Here is a 25,722-nt window from a genome sequence, read left to right on the forward strand (position 1 = left end):
CACTCGGATTTTCGTAGTACATTGAAATGCTGCTACATTCGAAGATGAACAATACAGAATTTGTATTTACTTCGTTGGATAATGTATGAAAATGTAGTGGTCGAAATGCGGGCCGGAGAAGAAAAGCTCGTCTTCCACCTTTTTTTAAAAATTTATTTACTGACGCAGAGGATTTGGTGCCAGTATTTATCTTTGTGCCTACAAAGCATGCCTGTGTAGCGCTACATACATTCGACGGCAGAAGTTAGTTGTGGCGGCACCCACCAACATTTTTCAGAACTTCCGCTTGCTTTGCACTCGATTCTAAGCCGCAGGCGGTTTTTTGGATTACAAAAACCGGAAAAAAAGTGCGGCTTAGATTCGAGTAAATACGGTATCCTCGCTAACGGAGGACATTTTGAACATTTCCTGTAACAAAGGGTTTGAAGTCACGCTGGTACGTTCTGTTGCTGTGTGTTTCTATTCCATGATTAATGTGATTTGAAGAGAAGTAATAAAATGAGCTCTAACATGGAAACTAAGAGTTTCCGGACACATGTCCACATAACATATTTTCTTTCTTTGTGTGTGAGGAATGTTTCCTGCAAGTTTGGCCGTACCTTTTTGTAACACCCTGTATAAGACTTGCACCACATCCCTTTTTTTTGGTTATCTATTTCATTCTTGTACCAATGTTATCTGTACACAGGGCCTGAAGATGGTGTAGTAAATTGCCGAAACTGGTAGCCAAATAATACAAGTTTGGAAACCAGATGGCTGTAAGGTGTTTGATTTGACATCCTCTAGTAAGATTTGGGTTGAATACACTACACTATGTTTCATTGAGGATTAAGGTAACCAACCTGTTTAGATTAAAATGTCACGTCCAGATGTTCACAGAGTGCAGCTGTCAGTACCTATAAAGTAAAAGTGTTAATGGTTCACTTCGTGGGGAACAAACACGGATGGGCTGCTCACAAATTCATTCAAACAGCATGGTGGATCAAAATCTGCTTCCTTCTAGTATTACATCAAAAAAAGTTTTGCATCAGCTCAGTTCCAAGAGTTAGGGAACCTGTACAGGAAATTGGAATAGAGATCAACATAAACATCATTTCCACCCTTTTTATTGGTCATGAAAAACACACTGCATGTTGTACCACCATACAGCAAGATGTTCACACAGCAAAATGGTGGTCCAGATTGCTCTACACACCGTTACCTCTAATACCCAGTAGCATGTCCTCTTGCACTGATGCATGCCTGTATTTGTCGTGGCATACTATCCATAAGTTCATCAAGGCACTGTTGGTCCAGATTGTTCCACAACTCAACGACGATTCAGCATAGATCCCTCAGAGTGGTTGGTGGGTCACGTCGTCCACAAACAGCCCTTTTCAATCCATCCCGGGCATGTTCAATAGGGTTCATGTCTGGAGAACACGTTGGCCACTGTAGTCAAGTGATGTTGTTATCCTGTAGGGAGTCATTCACAAGGTGCGAATGATGGTGGCATGAATCATCATCCATGAAGACGAATGCCTCGCCAATATGCTGCCGATAGGGTTGCAGTATCGGTCAGAGGATGCCATTCACGTCTCATATAGCTGTTACAGTGCCTTCCATGACCACCAGCAGCATACATCGGCCCTACACAATACCACCCCAAAACAGCAGAGAACATCCACCTTGCTGCATGCACTTAAGTGTGTGTCTAAGGCATTCAGCCTGACTGGGTTGCCTACAAACACGTCTCCAACGATTGTCTGGTTGAAGGCATATTGCAACACTCAGCAGTGAAGAGAACGTGATGCCAATACTTAGCAGTCCATTCGGCATGTTGTTGAGCCCATCTGTACCGTGCTGCTTGGTGTCGTGGTTGCAAAGATGGACCTCGCCATGGACATCGGGAGTGAAGTTGGGCGTCATGCAGCCTATTGCGCACAGTTTGAGTCATAGCAAAACGTCCTGGGGCTGCACAAAAAGCATTATTCAACATGATGGCGTTCCTGTCTGGGCTCATCTGAGCTATAATCCTTAGGTAGAGGTCATCCGCTGCACAAGTAGCCCTTGAGCAGCCTGAGCGATGTATGTCATTGACAGTTCCTGTCTCTCTGTATCTTCTCCATGTCCGAACAACATCGCTTTGGTTCACTCCGAAATGCCTGGACACTTCCCTTGTTGAGAGCCCTTTCTGGCACAAAGTAACAATGTGGACATGATCAAACCGCGGTATTGACCGTCTAGGCATGGTTGAACTACAGACAAAACGATCTGTGTACCTTCTTGCTGGTGGAATGACTGGAACTGATCGGCTATCAGACCCCCACCAACTAATAGGTGCTCCTCAGGCATGGTTGTTTACATCTTTGGGTGGGTTTAGTGACATCCCTGAACAGTCAAAGGGACTGTGTCTGTGATACAATATCCACAGTCAACGTCTATCTTCAGGAGTTCTCGGAACCGGAGTGTTGCAAAACTTTTTTTGGTGTGTGTATAATATGTGACTCAATGGATGAGAGACACCTGATGATGTGTGTATAATAAGTGACTCAATGGATGACAGACACCTAGATGATGGTATTGACTAGAGACTTGAGGACTCTACTGGCACATCATCAATATGTAACTTAGTTGTGTTGATTCAAGGCACTGAGATTCAGAAGCCCTCTGGCCTGACATGATACTACAGTGAGCATAGTTGTGTCAGTGTTTCACACTGCCCAAATCTCTCAACAAAGTCTTGACCACAGCAGGCTCGAGTACCACGGTTGTTGGAGTCCCTATTGCCACATGCAAAATTCTTGGGTATAAATATTCCCAGCCTAAATGGAAGAAAACTGGAAGAACTAGAATAAGAGGACTCAGACAATGACTTCAGGATATGGAAAAAGCCAAAGTTATATCTGCACCCACACTCTGTGACATGAAGTTTGACTAGATGTAGAGCAATGTGTACCTTAGCAGCCCAGCAACTACTTCTACTTTCTATTTGGGGATGATAAATCTCAGAACATGAGAATCCAGAAATAGAGTAATGAAGAAGTTATATGTTGTTACGTTGCACACACAATCAAATACAAATTCAGAGACAGGGCCATCAGAGCAGTGCAACACTTGGAACTGAAAGCAATTTTATTGCTGACACAAATCTACAGTCAGAAACAAACAGAACTCTGGGACAAAGTGTGCAGCTATTTATAAAACCTTAAATATTCCAGAATGCTGGTATTTATGCAAACATCAAATACTGCAGAATACACAAACAGAAACTATTTCAAGAACATTCCAGAAACTATAAATACTAAATAAAAAAGAACTGCTGGAGGTCAGGGTTGAACTGGCGACCCACAGCACATCAACCTGTGATACTAAACACTACACCACACTGTGTGCACCATGGCTCACAGCACTGTTCCCTTTCCTGAAGAAACTGTAATCCACTGTTCCAGATATTCTCACTGGAGCTGACTAGCACACCAAAGTCCTACTTTCTGACCAGCCATAAAAATCCAAACCAAGTCTCCTGGGCTGTATTACACTGGCCAGTGATTAACATTGTTCTGCTCTCAGCCCTTCTCCTGTGTGTCCAGCTGTCTTGCTTTTTGGTCCTAGGGATGAGATGTTTCATGTAGTCATCCTGAGTGTCATCCTCTTGAAACAGAACCAATGTCTCCATTGTCATTTAGGCCTTGCTTATGTGGAGCGGAACAAACAGTGTTGAGCCTGTGGTGCTTTGCTTAGCTGTGTTGTATGCAATGTCACAACATGTAGTATTGTATCCCAATCTGCCTGTACACTGAGCACATATCTATCAAAGTTTTATTAAAGTGTTCTGTGGAACCATTCATCTGTGAATGATAGGCAGTTGTCATCCTGTGGGTGATGTAACAACTTGAAATTACCTCTTATCCTGGTCTCAACTGGAATACTTGTCCACAATAAGAAATTACCACAGGAAGTGCTCTGTGCTGCAAAGTGATGTCTTCCACAACAAAATTTGCAGTTTCCAGAGCTTAGGTAGTCAGCACAGCTTTGGTAACAGCAAAGTGGTTGAGGTAGTCAGTGCAGACCATTATCCATCAATTTTGTTTGTTCACTTTGGAAACCTCCGCAAGTAACTGTTGCCCGTGGAAGATTTTCATCTGTGGTAGACTCACCTCCATAGATGATCACCTCGTTTAGTTTTCTCGAATTCAATGATTAAGTGAATTGTCAGTATCTCCATATGGTGGCGAGGAACAGCAACAATGAGTTGGGGAGCTATCTTGTCCAGGGTATGATGATGGGATTCATCTCTCATGCTGACTATAATTGTCTGCAGTCAACTGATGTGAATAGGACTGTTTTGATGGTCGATGTCTTGTGATGTAATAGTCAGTGAATAATCGTCTTATCTCTCCGGGATGATGTGCAACTTGAAGAGTGCTCAAAGTGAAAACATACCAGTTGTTCTCTGTACCCCAAATGTCTGTTTTTCTGGTGCAGGAGTTGGTTGAACTTGTGTTGGTAGCATTTGACAGCTGTGGCATAACTTCAAGTTGGCTGATACCATTCTCAGAGCACATCTGACAAGTGACATAGACTGGTGCCAAAGATTGATACACCTCTTCCACAACATTCTTTATTATGTCCCGATTTACGGGATCTACATGCTTTCATGTCTGCTATCTCTTGTGTACTCAGTTCAACATTTCTGGCTGCCATACCCTGCTATCTTCCCCTACTATCTGGTGTATGAGCAAGGTGAGATGATGGTGGTCTTCCACAAGTGCTGTAACAGTCACATTTGGCAGTTGGTCATTCCTGTTTCATCCCACTCTTTTCCATTGCATTTCCTTGATGTGCTGGCACTACTTGATAAATTCCTCTGTCATTGTGACATCTGTCACCAAAAGAGCTTGGTACATGTCTCTTGCAACACCTTTCATCATGTGTGAGATTTTGTCAGCTTCTGTTCTATATAGATTTATCATGTGGTGTAGGTCCCAAACATTATAAGACTGTTCATTTCCCCATGACACAGAGCCCTGTTCTTCAACTGTTCTTCTTCTAAGGGGACTTGCTGCTGATTGTTGCCGAACATTTTCTTCATTTTGGCCTGGAATTTATTCTAGCTATTGAGCTTCTCTTTACTTCTGCCAAACCACAGCTGGGTTGTTCCATCCAGCTAAAAGTGCACTTTTGCCAAACATATCATGACATCCCACCTGTGTATTTGGCAACTCAGTCTACCCCTTCCAGCCATTTTGTTGGTTCCCAACCAGCATCTCTGGAAAACACTGATGGAAGCCTCACATGCAGCTGAGGTAGTGCTGTTTTGGAATCCATCTGTCTCCTTAATGTATAAGTCTTTGGAGCAATGTACCACTTGGATTCCAGTTCCTGTTCATGAAGTCAATGACTTTTACATCACCCAATTGGAGATGCTGTATTGTAAATATTTTGAGTACCTGGGCTCTCCTCCAAACAATGTTACATTGAAGTGGCATCGAGTCCAAATCCAAAAGCAGAGTTAGCAATGAAGTATAGAACTTAGAACTGAAATCATATTTATCACTGACACCAACATATATCCAGAACAGAATTGAATTCTTGGACAGAGAGGGCAGCTACTTATACAAACATTGAATATTTCAGAATTTATACAATCACTGACTATTCCAAAATATACAAACATTACAAAAATAAATTTTTTCATGAACATTCCAAAAATGATGAATACTAAATAATAAATAATTGCTAGTTGTTGTGTTTCAATTGGTGAACTGCAGCACACCAATCAGTGATGCTAACCACTAAGCCACACTGCATGCACCATAGCTCATGGCAACATGAACAAATGGGATATAGTACATTTATAAGAAGTGAAGGACTAAAACAAAGAGTACATAAATTAAAATCATGAAGTGTCTTACAGCAGAGAAATAGAGTAGGAAGGAAATTCAGGTGTTAACAAGAGAATTAAAGAAATATAATGAATAATTTCATATAACATGGTCACATTCTGATAAGGAGGCAGAAGATCTCTACAAAAGGTTACAGAAGCTGTTACCTGGCACTAAGTCATGCAACAAGAAGGTAGTGGATAATTTTGATGTGAAAGCAAGATATAAACTAAAGAAAGATTCTTCAGTGTGAAAGTTTGGGATAAAAGCAGAATTGACAAATGACACAGATGAGTAAAATTTGCTGAAAAGAAAAATATGTTTGTCTTCAAGAGGAGGAGGAGGAGATTTAGTGTTTAACGTCCCGTCGACAACGAGGTCATTAGAGACGGAGCGCAAGCTCGGGTTCGGGAAGGATAGGGAAGTAAATCGGCTGTGCCCTTTCAAAGGATCCATCCCGGCATTTGCCTGAAGCGATTTAGGGAAATCACGGAAAACCTAAATCAGGATGGCCGGAGACGGGATTGAACCGTCGTCCTCCCGAATGCGAGTCCAGTGTGCTAACCACTGCGCCACCTCGCTCGGTTGTCTTCAAGACATTCTTCCAGGAAACAACTATAATGATTTAGTTTTTGCAATGACCAAATCAAAATAAAAATGAAATTAAGTTCATTGAATCAAACAGTGATGATTTTTCACACAATGTGACAGTCCTTGGCCAATTCTGAACTGCAGGTTTTGTTAAATATGTAGGTGCAGAATTAAAATAACAGCGTGGAGGGTAAAAATCATAGAGGGAGACCAAGAGATGAATACATTAGGCAGATTCAGAAGGATTTAGGTTGCAGTAGGTACTGGGAGATGAAGAAGCTTGCATAGGATAGAGTAGCATGGAGAGCTGCATGAAACCAGTCTCAGGACTGAAAACCACACAACACAACAACTACGCTAGAAAGAAATATATTTATCAGACTGGAATCAGAAAATTAGGTTCTGAGAATTTATTTCAGTATAAGAAAGTACATTAAATTAAATAAAGCAATAAGTTCAGCTTCTTAGATTATACAGACATGGAGGTAAAGGGTTATTACACTCTAAGAAGGAAAAAAAAATGACACACCATGAAAGAGTTACACAAATTGGTCACAGAGTTACACTCACTCATACAAATATCGACGGAAAAAAAAAAAAAAAACAGTAAACTTTGGCTGCCAATGGACAAATGTGTGACACTGCAGTGCAATTTTACTGCACAGCTGGCAAGGATAGTAAAGAGTGGACATGTTGATACCATGGAATAAGTCTTTGTGAATTTCTTTCCATTTCTTCAGCTGGACAGTAACTATGCCTTGCAGACAGGCACGTGAACAATATACGCAGACATCAGCATTTGAGAGAGGATGTGTAGTTGGGCTCAAAGAAGCCGGTTGGAGTAATTGGTGAATTGCTCGACATTTGAATAGGAGCGAAGCTACTATTAAACAATGTTGCACGAACCGTGCCCGACGACAGTGTCAATAACAAAGCAGACGACCTAGAAAGACAACAGTACCTGCAGACCAAGTAATAATCAAAGAGGCAATCAGAGCCTCGGATTCATCATTATCAATAATTCAACATGCAACTGGTGCCTCAGTCCTTGTGATCATTAACAGGTGGCTCTCAGAAATGGGGCTGAGCTCACAGTGCCAACTAACACTGGCCTTTATACACCAACAAGCCCATTTGTAGTGGTGTTGAGCACATTCACCCTGGAATCTCATTGACTGTATACCCTTCGTGGCAAGCTATCCTGGCCTTACATTCAGAAAAAATAATGTCTGCCCACACACAGTGAGATTTTCCATTGCATGTCATCATGCTTGCCGTACACTACCTCGGCCAGCAAGTTCATCGGGTTTCTCCCCAACTGAGAAGGTTTTAGAGCGTTATGGGCAGGACCCTCCAACCAGCTTGGGGTTTTGATAATCTAACATGCCAATTGGACAAAATTTGGCATGATATACCTCAGGAAGACATCCAACAACCCTATCAATCAATGCCAAGCCAAATAACTGCTTGCATAAGGGCCACAGATGGACCAATGCATTACTGACTTGGTCAATTTGTAATACTCTTTCTCTTGAATAAATCATACAATTTCTCTGAAATTGTAATCATTTGTTTGTCTGTACAAGTGCACCACATCTACTGATTTCCTTCCCATTCAGATTATCCTTCATGGTGCATCCTTTTCATCCCTTTCTTCGTCCAACCTCCTCCCCCACTTAGAGCGTATTTCACAAAAGTGTTTGTGCAAGCAATTAAAGACATTTCTTGTATGAAAAAAATAAAAGAAAATCTTGAATGATACAAAGGAGTTACTAAAGCAAAACAAGAGTTTCAAGGAAAGCTAACACAAACATGACAGGATAAAAAATGGTTCAACTGGCTCTAAGCAGTTAAGATCTGAAGTCATCGGTCCCCTAGACTTAGACCTACTTAAACCCAACTAACCTAAGGACATCACAAACCTGTGATCACGAACCTGTGACCGTAACAGCAGCGCGGTTCTGGACTGAAGCGCCTAGAACCGCTCGGCCACAGCAGCCGGCCTGACAGAATACTTTGAATGAAACAAAACTATTCAGAAATGTCTTCAAGGAAAAGGGAAGTGTAATGAAGACTTGGTAAGCAAGACACCAAAAAATAATAAGAATATGAAGAAAACACAATAGAGACTTATATTGCTTAGACAACACATTTCATCAATTAATATGACAGATAGTACAGTAACTAGAAACAGGGGAAGAAAGGAGGAATAATTCACAGACTTCTTTAAATATTTGAAAAAATAAACAAAAATGAGGATAGATACTGATCACTTGAAGCTGACTGATGCATGGCACATATACATATGTAACAGCGTGCAGCATCAACAGCCAAGTAAAGTAAGTAAAGTCATATGGCATGAATTTTCAGCCACCTTATTGGAAATATTTTCCCAATCCTTCATGCCCACAATCATCTTTCCTTCACAGAGTTGGGTGAGCAAGTTATCTGTTAAGCATGAACGACTGTAATGGTGTGTGTGTGTGTGTGTGTGTGTGTGTGTGTGTATGTGTGTGTGTGTGTGTGTGTGAATTCACACATGTGTTTATGTATTGTAGTGCTGCGCAAACCTATGTGAAAGATACCACAAACCACTACTAGTCGTTTCCTTTCCTGTTCCACTCGCAAATAAAATGAGGGGTGAATGGCTGCCTGCAAGCCTCTATACAAGCCCTAATTTCTCTCCTCTTATCTTTGTGGTCCTTACCCACAATGTCCATTGGCGACAGTAGAACTGTTCTGCAATTGGTCTCAAATGCTGGTTCTAAATTGTCTCAATAATGGCTCACATAAAGAACGTATTCTTCCCTTCAGGGATTCCCATTTGAGTTTAGAAAGCATCTCCACAATACTTGCGTGCTGATCAAACCTATCGGTAACAAATCTATCAACGCACCCCTGAATTGCTTCAATGTATTCCCTTCATCTTACCTGATGGCATTCCTAAATACTCAATAAGTATTCCAGAAAGAGTTGCACCAGTTTTTTATATGTTATCTGCTTTAGACTTCCCCAAAATACTCCCAATAAAAAGAAGTCAGCCGTTCGCCTTCCCTACCACTCTCATTCACTGCAGTTTTACATCGATGAAGTTGTATTACCCAATTTTTGATGTGTACTGTACTCTAATCAAATGATTAGCATCTGTGTGTGTTTAAGAAAAACAAATGTGTGTGTACTTGAACTAAAAAAAGTGCGCTAGCTCACAAACTACAAATTAAGTTCCCTGTCATGTTATATGTGTCTACGTACTATACAATTTAATAGATGGTCTGCATAAGACCAATTGAGTTATGAAGAGATAAAGACTTCTGCAAATGGTATTTCAATGGAAATTGCTAAAATTGGTGAACAAGTAATACAAAAGGAACTAAAAAATTGACATTAATCGCAGTCATACTACACGAAAATATTCAAAATGTTGAAATATGATGTAAAAATAAAATATTAATAGAACGAAAGTAATCTCTACAGTGAGACTATAACTCAATAAATGCTGAGAAGTTAGCCTAATGGGAGCACCATCTTGTAATGAAATTTTTTAATTGTATTTGTCAGGCTTGATTTTATTTCCAATCTGTTCTGTTGTATCTTCCTTGAGCAGATGTTCTAAGTGATGTTCTTGCCTAATCACTGAATAACACCATTTTCTATAGCCCTTTCCTTCTTCTTCTTTTTTTTTAATAGATAAAGGAACCCCAAGTGCTGACAGTGTTTCGCTAAGTCATATTCATGTGTATTTATCTGCTGAACATCAGCTTCTTCTACTTTTATTTTGTTGTAATAATATTATTATTTTAAAATAATCCTCAATAACAATACTGATATGAAAACCAAAACACATTTCCCATCGCACAAATAATGAGATTTCTTATTATCAAAGTATCTGCTTAGTACAGTAATTTCAAACCATAACCTTCTGGTAGGAGATGAGACAGAAGTGGATTTGCTGGCACTGCTTGTACTGCTCACAGAAGAGGAGAGAGATGCATCCATACTCCCAGCATCTGACAGCATACTCTCAGTCATGGCTGTTCCACGCATTGGCAAGAATTCTTCATCGCTGTCATCTAAAACAGATGTGACTGCAATAAAATTTCTCATTTTCTAGAGGCATTATGGAAGCTTGCATTCATAAAACATCACAACTGTGGTTCAAATTGGAATTAGAACACACATTTATGTTCTGTAGGTAGTGTTCATTCTGGCAAACTACCACAGCTACTGCCTGTGGAAGATAAAATTTAATATCTTATTGGTTAGGATGGCTTTTACAAGTCGCCAGTGCATTCATTAGTTCTGTTTTCATAGAACTGGCACCAGTTTCTGATCCTGTACATCAAAGAAGCAGTTTTTGTGTTATTAAATTGTGTAAAATTTGCACTTATGAGCAGCATGGCTAAATTCATCCTTCCGAGTTTATACTTAATTGTTTTGACTGTGTTTAGATTAGATTAGATTAGATTAGATTAATACTAGTTCCATGGATCATGAATACGATATTTCGTAATGATGTGGAACGAGTCAAATTTTCCAATACATGACATAATTAAGTTAATTTAACAACATACTTAAGTTAATATAACAACTTTTTCATTTTTTGTGTTTTTTTATTTTTATTTTTATTTTTTTATTTTTTATTTTTTTTTTAATATTTCTTTTAATTTATATCTACAAATTCCTCTATGGAGTAGAAGGAGTTGTCATTCAGAAATTCTTTTAATTTCTTCTTAAATACTTGTTGGTTATCTGTCAGACTTTTGATACTATTTGGTAAGTGACCAAAGACTTTAGTGCCAGTATAATTCACCCCTTTCTGTGCCAAAGTTAGATTTAATCTTGAATAGTGAAGATCATCCTTTCTCCTAGTATTGTAGTTATGCACACTGCTATTACTTTTGAACTGGGTTTGTTTGTTAATAACAAATTTCATAAGAGAGTATATATACTGAGAAGCTACTGTGAATATCCCTATATCCTTAAATGTGTGAGACAGCATCTCATGTGCTAAAAATTTTACATAACTACAAAACATTTTCAGGGCATCATATTGTCAATAGCCTTCATATGAAGCAAGAGTTTACTCACTGTTGCCAATAACCCTCATTAGAATCATATACAACATGCTGTTAAATAAATTGCATATTCACAAGAATTTTATGGAAACTGACAATCGCTGTGCAAGCCTATCTTTGCATTTATAAAACAATATAACAATCATGTAATCGAATGCTGTATAGTGTAGTACTGTGTGTGACAAAAATCTGACAGTAGTGACTGCAAGGAAAAACCTAAGAAGTGAAAAGGAGATGATAATTTAAATGCTGAAGATATTTTGAAATAAAGCAAAACAGATTTGGTCAAAATAGCGACTTCCACAAACCAGCAACAAGATAAAATACATAAAACTGTGACTGTGGATTTAAAGTATAAAATAAGATAAACAAAACAAAAATGTACAAGAATATAAGTCTGGCACACAAGTTGAGGCATAATACAGTATAAGCTGATCATAAGCACTATTCTCAATGTTGCTGCTCTTTTTTAATATTTTGTCTCAACATGAAGTTCAAACAATGCACTCCCTCTCAAAGAGTAAGATTTTATCTGAGCATTGCACTTTCAATACAATATTATGTAAATTGGCACTTAAATTAACACTGAATTTCAAACATGTTAACATGACTACATTTGAATAGCAAACTGAATTAGTGGTCACAAACTGGCACTAACGACAATACAACAGACATGTTATGTAACAAAATACTTCTCTGAGAAAAAGTTATTAATTTAATTAATGTGTTACAGTTAACAGTAACTTAACTAGATGGATACAGCACTGAACAAAATTACTATGTTTGTAATTCACCGTGTAATAAAGTCTACAGCTGAATGAAGTTCATCGCTTACGGCTTTGAACAGACCACTACTGCACTTGCCATGCTAGCATAAGAAGATAAACTATATAACACAATAGAGGCACTACTCTTTGCTTCTTAATAAAATTTCTTAATTTCTTTCTTCAATGAAAAAATAATTTAAGTAAAGAACGGGTAGATATTCATTAGCTCCATTGAGCTTATATGTAATACTGCTGAATACAGAACAGTTTCCCTGTCCCTAGCCGGAACCCAGTACCACTTACTGCTCCTGTGTTGTCGCCTAGCTTATCAAATCCTCCCAAATGATCTGACAACCAAATTACCCATCTCCAGCTGCAGCCCCCCTTACACGATGTTTGGTCAAGAGTGTGTTCAATTTTAAATTACCCAAAACAAGTGGCCATTCTTAGCCAGGGTCACGATGAAAAAAAGTGAAGAAAGAGTACTCAGGATTGACAAAAGGAGATTAATTTTAACCAGGGAACAAAAGTACACAAAAGCTTTTGATACTGTAGAGTGAAGAAACAAAATACTGACAGACAGTATTGAGAGTATTATCTACATTTGTCAGAAGTTAATGCTATTTTTGGATTTGTTAGTGACTTACCATCAAAAAGTTAGGAAACCAGTAATTTTTGGCACAGGTTGTTTTGTTGCCCTAACAGAAATGTCATCTTGTATACTAACTGCCTCAGTTCTTAAAGTGAATTAGGAATATTTTAGCTCAACAGATTAAAAGATAATCAGCAGGCTTAGTTTAATGTTATTCGTTTACTGCCCTGTACAACAATCCAGCCACAGAGCAGCTCCACCTTGAATGCTGTTCTCAAACAAGGGATGAGAAGCTGGAAATCACAAATCACTTTGATTACTGTCAAACAATTGGCAGCTGCTGCAAACAGGTATGCTGGGAGAGCTCCTGAGGGTCATGTATCAAGAGTTACCAAAGGTATCTCAAATACTATTATACTCTGCTATGAATCCTGCCCCCTCTGCAGGAATTACAGGATCTGTCATTACCCATCCACCTGACTGTGAGTGGCATGTCACTGATAGGTATGGGTATACAGGGTCAGGGACCAGGGAGGACTTAGGGTGTACACCTAAACAACAGGTTGAAGGTGCTGTCTTCCAGGGAAACTGAAACTGAGCTATTGGCACTCGATTTACCTGTCCGTTGGGGAACCTGCTTTATTCTATGTAACGAGGTGGCAAATGCAAAAAGTTAGGGATCCATAATGTTGAAGATGCTATTCTAGCAGCCACTCAGGGAACAGAGTGCAATCAACCACAAATTGTGACACACATTGGAAACAAATGATGCATATCACCTGAGCTCTGAGGTCGTACCTGGTTATTTTGGCAGCTGGTGGAGAAGACTGAAAAGATCACCCTTACACACAGAGTTTTAACGAAGCTCACAATTTGCACCATTGCCCCCAGAACTGATCATGGCTCCCTAGTTCTGAGTTGAGTGGAAGGACTGAACCAGAGACTTCAAAGGTTTTGTGACATAGATACTGCCTACAGGAAAATTAAAGAGACCTTTGGAGAAAAGAGAACCACTTGTATGAATATCAAGAGCTCAGATGAAAACCCAGTTCTAAGCAAAGAAGGGAAAGCAGAAAGGTGGAAGGAGTATATAGAGGGTCTATACAAGGGTGACGTACTTGAGGACAATATTATGGAAATGGAAGAGGATGTAGATGAAGATGAAATGGGAGATACGATACTGCGTGAAGAGTTTGACACAGCACTGAAAGACCTAAGTCGAAACAAGGCCCCAGGAGTAGACAACATTCCATTAGAACTACTGACGGCCTTGGGAGAGCCAGTCATAACAAAACTCTACCATCTGGTTAGCAAGATGTAGGAGACAGGCGAAATTCTCTCAGATATCAAGAAGGATATAATAATTCCAATCCCAAAGAAAGCAGGTGTTGACAGATGTGAAAATTACTGAACTATCAGTTAATAAGTCACATCTGTAAAATACTAACACAACTTCTTTACAGACAAATGGAAAAACTGGTAGAAACCGACCTCGGAGAAGATCAGTTTGGATTCCGTAGAAATGATGGAACACGTGAGGCAATACCGACCTTACAACTTATCTTAGAAGAAAGATTAAGGAAAGACAAACCTATGTTTCTAGCATTTGTAGACTTAGAGAAAGCTTTAGACAATGTTGACTGGAATACTCTCTTTCAAATTCTGGAGGTGGCAGGGGTAAAATACAGGGAGCAAAAGGCTATTTACAATTTGTACAGAAACCAGATGGCAGTTTTAAGAGTCGAGGGGCATGAAAGGGAAGCAGTGGTTGGGAAGGGAGTGAGACAGGGTTGTAGCCTTTCCCCGATGTTATTCAATCTGTATATTGAGCAAGCAGTGAAGGAAACAAAAGAAAAATTCGGAGTAGGTATTAAAATCCATGGAGAAGAAATAAAAACTTTGAGGTTTGCCGATAACATTGTAATTCTGTCAGAGACAGCAAAGGACTTGGAAGAGCAGTTGAATGGAATGGACAGTGTCTTGAAAGGAGGGTATAAGATGAACATCAACAAAAGCAAAAGGAGGATAATGGAATCTAGTCAAATTAAGTCAGGTGATGCTGAGGGAATTAGATTAGGAAATGAAACACTTAAAGTAGTAAAGGAGTTTTGCTATTTGGGGAGCAAAATAACTGATGACGATCGAAGTAGAGAGGATATAAAATGTAGACTGGCAATGGCAAGGAAAGCGTTTCTGAAGAAGAGAAATTTGTTAACATCAAGTATAGATGTAGGTGTCAGGAAGTCGTTTCTCAAAGTATTTGTATGGAGTGTAGCCATGTATGGGAGTGAAACATGGACGATAAATAGTTTGGACAAGAAAAGAATAGAAGATTTCGAAATGTGGTGCTACAGAAGAATGATGAAGAATAAATGGGTGGATTACATAACTAATGAGGAGGTATTGAATAGAATTGGGGAGAAGAGGAGCTTGTGGCACAACTTGACAAGAAGAAGGGACCGGTTAGTAGGACATGTTCTGAGGCATCAAGGATTCACAAATTTACCATTGGAGGGCAGCGTTGAGGGTAAAAATCGTAGAGGGAGACCAAGAGATGAATACACTAAGCAGATTCAGAAGGATGTAGGTTGCAGTAAGTACCAGGAGATGAAGAAGCTTGCACAGGATACAGTAGCATGGAGAGCTGCATCAAACCAGTCTCAGGACTGAAGACCACAACAACAACAACAACAACAACAACAAAAAGATTTAAACATTTTTGGAGGGTGACTACTAACAGCCGTCAAGTAATGTATAAAATGCAGGTTTAACCATCAGCTGGCTTTAAAAAAAAAAAAAAAAATCGATCGGTTTCAGTCACAGACCATCTTCACAGATTAGGGTTAAAATGGTTTAGGCCACATCATCACACCACTTACATGTGTAAACAGAACAATACTGAGGAGAAGATCAGATCTTCTGCTCTGTTTATGCATGTTATAGTATATTTGCCTTTAAAAGTCCTGTGTTATACTGGAATCCATGGTATGCTCTATATATGAGATTATTTAAGTAATGAAAGATGTTAAGTTGTAGCTTAAACTGTTTTAACTCTAATCCGTGAAGGTGGTCTATGACTGAAACCTGTCGATATTTGGGTTTTAAGTAAAAAACCAGCTAATGGTCAAACATGCATTTTATACATAAAAAGACTTATATGTCCAACAAACTAGAAAAAAAGCAAACAGTGTCTGAGTGAAGAACTTGAAACTTGAAACTCAAGACAGGAGCCTATAGAGGTATTACAACTCAAGTTTAAAAGAACAGCTGACCACGCACTGTACAAATATGTACCCAACAGAACAATTCATAATAGGGGGGATCGTCCATTGTATACAGTCTCTGTAAAGAAACTTCTAAAGAAACAGATTACTGCATAATAGGTGGAAAACAAAGCACAGGGCATTAGATACAGAGATGTTAAATGAAACATATTTGGCTGTCAACAGAGCAATCCATGAAGCCTTCAGTGCAAAAGTCACTCATGGATAAGACAGGAAATGAAATTGATGGCAGCAAAGCAAAAGCAGGATGTTTAAGTCCATTTTCAAATATTTCTTTACAAGGAAAACCTAGGAAAGTTGCCTCAATTTAATCCTTGTACCACTGAAAAGATGAGTGAAATAGGTGTTAGCATCAGGAGGCTGAGAAACAACTGAAATCGTTAAAATTGAACATAGCTTCAGGTCCCAATGGAATCCCTGCCATATTCTATACTGAATTTGCAGTTGAATTAGCCCCTCTGTTAACTATAATCTATCGTAGATCCCTCAAACAAAAAACAGTGCCCAGTAGTTGGTAGAAAGCACAGCTCACACCCATTTACAAGAAGGATAGTAGAAGTAATCCACAAAACTACCGTCTGATACTTCGACATCAATTTGTTGTAGAATCTTAGAACATATTCTGAGTTCGAACATAATTTGGTATCCAGATGAGAATGACCTTCTCCATGTCAATCAGTAATGATTCCAAAAACAGTAATCATGTGAAATCCAACTCGCACTTTTCTCGCATTACATACTGAAAGCTTTGGGCCAAGGCAGTCAAACAGATGCAGTATTTCTTTATTTCTGAAAAGTATTTGACTCTGCACCACATCTATGTTTATTACCAAAAGTATGACTGAATGGGTCTCAAGTGAAATTTGTGACTATACTGAGGACTTTTTGGCAGGGAGGACAAAGAAAGTTATCTCGGATGGAGAGTCATCAACAGATGTGGAAGTAAGTTTGGGTGTGTCCAGGGAGGCATGTCAGGACCCTTGCTGTTGATGTATATTAATGACCTTGTGGGCAGTATTAGTAGTAACCTCAGACTGTATGCGGATGATATGACTATCTGTAGTGAAATTCTGTCTGAAGAAAGCTGCATAAATATTCAGTAAGATCTTGATAAGATTTCACAGTGGTGCAAAAATTGGCAACTTGATGTAAATGATCAGAAATGTAAAATAGTGCAGTTCACATAATGAAAAAATGTAGTATCCTATGACTAAAATATCAATGAGTCACAGGTGGAATCAATTAAATAATACAAAAACCTGGGTGTAACACTTCTTAGAGACATGAAATGAAATAACACATAGGCTCAGTCATGGGTAAAGCAAGTGGTACACTCTGGTTTATTGGTAGAATACAGGGGAAATGCTATCACTCTACAATGGAGTTCGCTTACAAATCACTCACATGCAACCCATCCAAGAATACAGCTCAAATGTGCGGCACCCATACCAAACAGACCTAACAGGGGATGTTGAAGGTATACTGAGAGGGACAATACAAATGCTGACAGGTTTGTCTGATCTGTGAGAGAGTGTCATAGAGATGCTGAAGAAACTGTACAGGCAAACTTTTGAAGAGAGACAAAAATTATCCTGAGAAAGCTGACCTACAAAGTTCCAAGAACCAGCTTTAAATGATAAATAACTACAACCCCATAAGGATCACTCTCATAGTGGTCATGAGGACAAGATTAGATTAATTATAGCATGCATGAAAGCATTTAAACAATCATTCTTCCTTCGCTCCATGTGTGAAAGAAACTGGAAAATACCTAATAACTGGTACAACTGGATGTATCCTCTGCCACACACTTCACAGTGTTTGCAGAATATAGATGTAGATGTAGATGAGAGTACAGATATAATGTGAGAATAGTAACTGGAGACAGGTCTAGGAAGGGGAAAGATGAACAAGTTGAACTATTGAAATTGATGATATGGCAACTCTTCAGGTTCCAAGAAAAAGAGTCCAGCTGATTAAGAGTTATATTGGTAAAATGTAAACTGTGCTAAATGCTATTAAAGTGCTACTATTTTTAGATCATGCTTAATCTTATTTTTATATTTCTCTAAACCCTGTTCTGGTTTAGGTAATATGGAACATTCTTTCATATCTTTTGTAAGTCTTTTTACTCATGGTAGTTTAGGAAACTTGGATTATTAGTTGGCAATGAATTCTTCTGACACAAAACTAGTTCTTTACAGTTATAATATAAACTTAGTACGACAAATAATAATGGAACAAGAGAAGTATTGACAGGTAGGTTCCAGTACTAAGGATATTAGAACCATAAACATCCTTGACCAAGGAAGAACCACAGGAGTACTGTCTTCTTCACATGTGGAGTACTTTTAGGGTTCAGTGCTTTTGTACTGAGGGGGCAAGGTGAAGATAAACCACAAATCCATATATGGTATATGCTTTTTTGTAGTTTTTCCTACAATATGTCCCTGAGAAGGCACAAATATTTAATTTTCGAATTGCTGCTCGCAATGGCACAGAATAGCACTGTGAGATGGTCTTCACTGGCTTGTGATCAGGTAATGCATCCTCCTCTGCTGTCATACAGGTATGCTTCGGCATCTTTTTCCAAAATAGATCCATCTTGTCACAATAAAAAAACTGTTGTGGCAGACAATCCTCAGAATCTACAAACATCTTGAAGTTGCTGACAAAGTTCTCTGCTGCCTTCACATCAGAACTGGCTGCCTCGCCATGCCTCACAATGCTGTGGATGTCAGTTCTTCTCTTAAACTTCTCGAGCCACCCACAGCTTCTCATAAACACTTCTTTAGCCCCTGATGATCCTGGCATCTTCTTAATGAGGTCAGCCAAAATCATTCTCACCTTCTCACAAACGATATTTTCATTAATAGTGTCACCTTGTAATTGCTTTTCATTTATCCATATAAGCAGCAACCTTTCAACATTGTCCAGAATACGAAACAGTTATTTAGATACCTCTGTCACTCCCTTTGAAGCATATATCTCCTGAATCTTGTCATCGTCCTTGAGGGCAGTGCAAAGAGTTGATGTAGACCGATTGTATGTGCATGCTAAATCAGCAACACTCACACCACATTCAAGTTTTTCAATGATTTTATGTTTCACGTCTAGGGTCATTTTCTTTCTCTTATGGTAATCTTGCAGCTTTATCGGAATATTTCTACCAAGGTTATTAAAATTTGCACACAAAGAAAAACTATCTGATCGCAAGTTTTAGAAAAAATTGTGATCACAAGCTACACTACAACGGTAGCAGAGAGAGCGCTCAACCCAGACTGCAGTACTTACTAAAGACGTTGTACATATGCTGCTGCAAACAGTCAAAAGTGTTGATACTGTTGAACGTTTCCCCTGCTGTGTGCGAATGGCTGGTGACATCACATTAAATTGCCATCATTCATTATGTGAAACATCACTCATTAAGTGAGTCACTTTTTACAATATGTTTTGCTCATTATGTGAATTGTGCATAAGGGGAGGTGCTCATTAAGTGAAGTTCCACTGTACAATAGAAAATGAATGGGTAGCTTTGAGAGATGAAATAGGGAAGGCAGCAGAGGATCACATTGGTAAAAAGAGAAGGCCTAGTAGAAATCCTTGGATAACTCAGGAGATACTGAAATTAATTTCTGAAAGGAGGAAATATAAAAATGAAACAAATGAAACTGGTGAAAGATAATGCAGACATCTAAAAAATGAGGGCATTGGAGAAAAGAGAAGCAGCTGTATGAACACCAAGAGCTCAGATGAAAAACTACATTAGAAAGTTAAAGCTGAAAAGTGGAAGGAATATACTGAGGGTCTATATAAGTTTGAGGACAATATCACAGAAAGAAGAGATCTTGGTAACCAAGAGATGGGAGATACAATACCACGAGAAGAATTTGATAGAGTAGTGAAAGACCTAAGTGGAAACTCTTGAATGTTTCACCAGAATTGTTGAGATCCTTGGGAGAGCCAGCCATGACTAAATTATTCCATCTGGGGTGTAAGGTACATGAGGTAGATGAGGTATCCCCAATACTTCAGGATGATTGTAATAATTCTAATGCTAGAGAGGGTAGGAACTGGAAGAGACCTGGAGATATTGGCTGAACAACCGCAGTATCACAGAAAGGATACACTGCTACTCACCAAATACGGGAAACACTGAGTTGCAGACAGGCGGAACAAAAAGACTGTTATACGTTTGAACTTTCTGTCACAAGGCCTTCTCCTAAAGTAGAAAACACACATACATTCACACAAGCACAAGTCACATACATATTACCACTCTCCCTGAGAGCCGAGGACAGACTGCATATAGCAGCTGTGCCTGACGGGGAAAGAAATCGGCAGGCGGTGGAGAGAAGGAGGAGAGAGGGAGGGGCTGAGGGTGAGGGCTAGCAGGATAGGGTTGGGGCAAAATATAGCTTGTAGGAGCATGCAGGGATGTGGTGGAGATAGGGTAGGGCTGCTGGCAGCAGTTGGGAGGTTTGAAATAGGGGTGAAGGGTGAAGGAGAGAAATACAAGGAGGGGAAAAGAGATTAATGGATGCAATGGTGGAATAGGAGCCTGTGTAGTGCTGCAGTGGTAGCAGGGAAGGGGACGGGTGGGAGAAGGACAACGACTAGTGAAGGATGAGACCAGGGGGATTATAGGAAACTAAGATATATTACAGGTGGAGTTCCCACCTGCACAACTCAGAAAAACTGGTATTGGTAGGAAGGATTCATATGGTGCACGTTATGAAGCAGTCACTGAACTGAAGCATGCTGTTTTGGGCAACATGTTCAGTAACTTGGCCACAGTCTGTCGGTAGCCGTTCATATGGACAGACCGCTTGTTCGCTGTCATTCCCGGGCACAAAGCAGCACAGTGGTTGCATCTTAGGTTGTAGATCAACTGACTGCTTTCCCTAGTAGGAATCCTGAGATTCCTGCTACATGAGAGATAGGTGTGAATTATTTGCCTAAGAAACTATATCATTATCTGAGGTAATAGCACAGAAATTAATTCTGCAAATATGTCAAAAGTATACATTTGAGTGTCAAATTCCCCAATAAAACCTATGATAACCAAAATAAATGCAGTTTCAAGACACATATCGTACATCTGTGGCCAATAAACTGCTTTTATTTGCAGACCGGCTGCACACTCGACTTCAAGAATACTAGTAGCACCATCAGTGCCATTACTCTTACCAAAGACTAGCTTTTCCTTTCTAAGCGCTTTATATTTTCTGAGACTCTTGTGCATACCTAGTGACGCAGTGGACCATCCTTGTGTATGTTGCAACCCCTTGTCGCCAAGGGATGACTGGGGATGCAGCTGTTGTTGTAGTTCTTGCTCTACACGGTGAAAATCTGCTGGATCCATCGGTTTCTCAACACAGCGAGAACGAGGTGCAACATTGCTGAAACATTCACAGACTTCCGTAAATGCAAGTCCACAGAAAATTTGTCAAAAGCAAACAAATGAGAGAAGAGGTAAGGAACCATAGTTTAATAATGAGAATATATTTAAGGAGATGTTACTCATTCAAATGTACAAACTGGTATATCATCCCATCATCATAAAATGCTTTTTTGTATGGCTCATTACCAAAAGAAGTACATCATAATTTTGTGAAGTTTAATAAGAAGTCCCTTCAACATTCTAAATGATTAAAAAATTGGTGACTGAATTAAAACATGGCTGTATCTTCCTTGAAGATGATACATGTAATGGATGTTCTGAAACCACACAATACAATATTGAATTGAATGACTGGTGATTAAACAAGTACAAAATGGTTGTTGTCGTTGTAACACCACCAGAGGAAAGAGTGTTTTCAGCACTAATTTGGCCATTTCAAAAGGAATCCAATTGATTTTTTACGCTAATGTCTTATCACATATCAAACGTAGTTCCACCAATTCATGAAACGAAACAGAAATTAAAGCAATGACTGTGTACAGTGTCACCAGCCAGTCATCAGGAATGTTGCAGGAAATTGGTTTAAACATTTGTATTTCAAAAGCTCCAGTAAAGTGTTTCAAACACTCTCCCTAGTATAACTCCATTATTGCCAACATGCCATCCCAGCTTGCCTTTCAGGACACAAGCAGTTCAGTCCAGTGTAAGTTGCTGAATTCACTTTTCTGATGTGTCTGTTAAATAGACTGGTGTACCCACAACACCGTTTTAAGCAACAGGGAATGTGGGAGGTGAGTCACGTGTGTGGTCCCTGGAGGATCTCGGAGGGTAGGGCACAGTCGCTTTGTGCTCTCAGTTCCCAGCTTTGAGGCAGAGCAAATGCTCTCTCGCACTCTAGACTTCAGCCAGAACAGAAAGCTCCCACTGTCTACCCTCGACCCTGCTTACTAAGATCAGTCACCAGCCACATGAACGCGAACTGCCACATCTCCCATTTCCTATTCTGTCCATTTCTTTGATCAGACTCCTAGACTGGTATCTGACCTCTAACTCCACCTGAGGTGAGCACTTTCTATATTCCGTCATTGAGAATATGAATATCTCCTAAGTTTTCTTTAATTAGCTCTTTTATGTCACCGTCTACATTCTGACACTCCTCTTCCACTCCACATCCTGTATAAATTAGATCAGAATATGGATACAATATACTGTTCGCATCTGCACAATCTGTTGTGTAACTAGCAAAGTCTGCCATCTGCTGCAAGCACAGGCAGAGACGCGACATAAGTGGGCTGAGCCTTGCTGTACAGCACACGATGTACATGTGCGTGTTTTGTACACGTGTGTGTGAGCCTACCCAGTTCAGCGTCACAGACTGCCACCCAGTGCCAGCTGGAGTTTTCCAGCCACTGCATGTTGCTTCCCCAGCACTGCCAAGCCCAAGGGCACGCCGTATACAGTCAGCGAGGCCCACTTGCTGCCTTCGCCACACACAGGCACTGCCCAGAGACATCGCCCACTCGCACAGCCCACCAGCTGCCAGCCTGCCTTTCCTGCCGAGAGAATAGCCGGGCCCACTGACACTGCCCACAAATGGGTAAGCGTGTGGCTGGCATCACTGCCGTGGCTGAGCAGTTCACTGCCTAGCTGCATACCCCACAATGACCGGCACTGTGCCACCTCTCTGCGGCCAAACCGTGCCTCAGTGCCGTTACAGCAGCTGTCACCAGATTCACACTGTGCTCAGAGGGCGCCACTCGCCTGCAGTCCCCGCTGCCCAGGTGTGCCGTGCTGCTGCCGCCCACCGTCAAATGCGTGTTGTGCTGCCACCGGTCACCACACAGAGCCCATCACACTGCACTGCACTGGGCTGCAACGATCTTCAACTGGACAGTACCCTTGAACTCTCAGACCAGGAAATTGTAGTTTAAATGGCCAGTATTCTACTAGAATACAGATGCAGAAGGATTTTGATTCACTACATGAAGTGTTTTGTGACACAGTCATTAGATAGAGGCTCGCTCAGATTCATTAAGAGTCGTAATTTTGTAGGCAGAACATTTAAATGCTTGGCCAGTGTAAGGAGCAGTGGGAAGGACACTATCTGTGAATAAACTGAGCGAGGTGGCACAATGGTTAGAGCAATAGACTCGCATCTGGGAGGACGACGGTTCAAACCTGCAAACGGCCATCCTGACTTAGGTTTTCTGTGATTTCCCTAAACTGGTTCATGCAAATGCCAGAGTGGTTCCTCCAAAAGGGCACAGCCGACTTCCTTCCTCATCCACCCCTAATCCGATGGGACAAATGACATCACTTTTTGGTCCCCTCACACAACTAAACCAACCAACTGACCAACCAGTGAATGACAGTAGTTATACTGCACTTTTCTATGTGATGACTTCGTTGTTTTAGAATTTTGAAAGTAACTTGTATTCATTGTCTGGAGCTTCAGTTTTGAGAGTGCTAAATGATTACTTAGGAAATGTTTTCTTATTAACGTTACTATTTCAAGTCACTTTTTATTAAGCCAAAGTAAAATGAAATATTGCTCCTCAAAGGAATAATCAGTAATCTAATCATGTGCCAAAGTGAGCCCTTTATTCCTATAACGCCTTGATTTTAAGCAAATGTTTGAGGCAGGTGGTTCATGGTGTGGGTTCCTGTAGTCATGTCCTAGTTCATGAACCACGGGCAACGTATGAGTGGCCAAGTAAGTGGTCCCGACAGTCGGGATACCAGTTACTTTGGAATAAGGCTGGGCATCTTGGACATATTCTGAGTCGTGGTCACCTTTGTGCTCATACGGCAAAGACTACCAAATCCACCGGTTAGTCCCTCAGCCGTTAGGGGTAAAACCCAATGGGACTCGGGGCAAGTAAGGCTAGCAACCTGCTTCCCTGGTACTTTAAATATGATGCTGGCAACAATCAGAGCAAAATGCCTCGGACCTTTGGAGGTGACGGAGTCCCACCTCTAACTGACAAACCAGGGACTCCTAAGATACGACTTGGCAAACAAATGGTAATGAGATGGGGAGCTATTAATATCAATGGGGGCTACTCTGGGAAGAAGGTAGAGCTGGCAGAGGTTGCGAGTAAGATGGGGCTGGACATTTTAGCTGTTAGTGACATTCGGGTAAGGAGTGAGAAAGAAGAGGAAGTGGGAGAATACAAGGTCTACCTGTCAGGAGTCAAAGCAGGAATAGCACAATGGGGTGTAGGGCTTTACATCAGGAAAGAAATGGAACCCAGCGTAGTTGCAATAAGGTATGTAAACGAACGACTGATGTGGATAGATTTGACAGTGTCTAGAAAGAAAATTAGGATTGTGTCAGTATACTCGCATTGTGAAGGGACAGATCAAGATAAGATGGATAGTTTTTATGAGGCACTCAGTGATGTAGTTGTTAGAGTAAAGGACAAGGACAGCGTTCTGCTCATGGGTGATTTTAACGCCAGGATTGGAAATCGAACAGAAGGGTATGAAAAGGTTATGGGTAAATTTGGAGAGGATATGGAGGCCAACAGGAACGGGAAACAACTCTTGGATTTCTGTGCCAGTATGGGCTTAGTAATCACAAACTCCTTTTTTAAACATAAGAACATTCACCGGTATACTTGGGAAGGCAGGGGAACCAGATCTGTCATTGACTATATAATAACAGATCAGGAATTCAGGAAGGTTGTGAGGGACACACGTGTATTCAGGGGATTCTTTGATGACACTGATCATTATTTAATCTGCAGTGAAATTGGGATTGTGAGGCCGAAAGTGCAGGAGGTCAGGTCCATATGTAGGAGGATCAGAGTGGAGAAACTTCAGGATAGGGAAATCAGGCACAAGTACATAACAGCGATCTCAGAAAGGTACCAGTTAGTTGAATGTAGTCAATTACAGTCATTGGAAAAGGAATGGATAAGGTACAGGGACACAGTACTACAAGTGGCTAAAGAATGTCTTGGAACAGTAGTGTGTAAAAGTAGGATGAAGCAAACAGCTTGGTGGAATGATACAGTCAAGGCAGCCTGTAAAAGGAAAAAGAAGGCGTATCAAAAATGGCTACATACCAGAACCCAGGTAGACAGAGAAAGTTATGTTGAAGAAAGAAACAAAGCCAAACAGATAATTGCAGCATCCAA

At 40.2% G+C, this 25,722-nt stretch overlaps 1 protein-coding gene across 1 annotated transcript in view; it reads right to left on the bottom strand.

The window, feature by feature from the left end:
• LOC126187388 (autophagy-related protein 2 homolog A) overlaps window positions 1–25,722 on the bottom strand; it is a 495,539-nt gene that overhangs the window by 365,526 nt on the left and 104,291 nt on the right. Inside the window, exons 7-8 of the mRNA XM_049928440.1 lie at window positions 21,424–21,578; window positions 10,375–10,528 (exon numbers count right to left, since the gene is read on the bottom strand). Coding sequence (XP_049784397.1) covers window positions 10,375–10,528; window positions 21,424–21,578 — 309 coding nt within the window. The remainder of the gene's footprint in view (window positions 1–10,374; window positions 10,529–21,423; window positions 21,579–25,722) is intronic.

This window comes from Schistocerca cancellata, chromosome 5, assembly GCF_023864275.1.
Source record: "Schistocerca cancellata isolate TAMUIC-IGC-003103 chromosome 5, iqSchCanc2.1, whole genome shotgun sequence".
Lineage (NCBI taxonomy): Eukaryota > Metazoa > Arthropoda > Insecta > Orthoptera > Acrididae > Schistocerca > Schistocerca cancellata.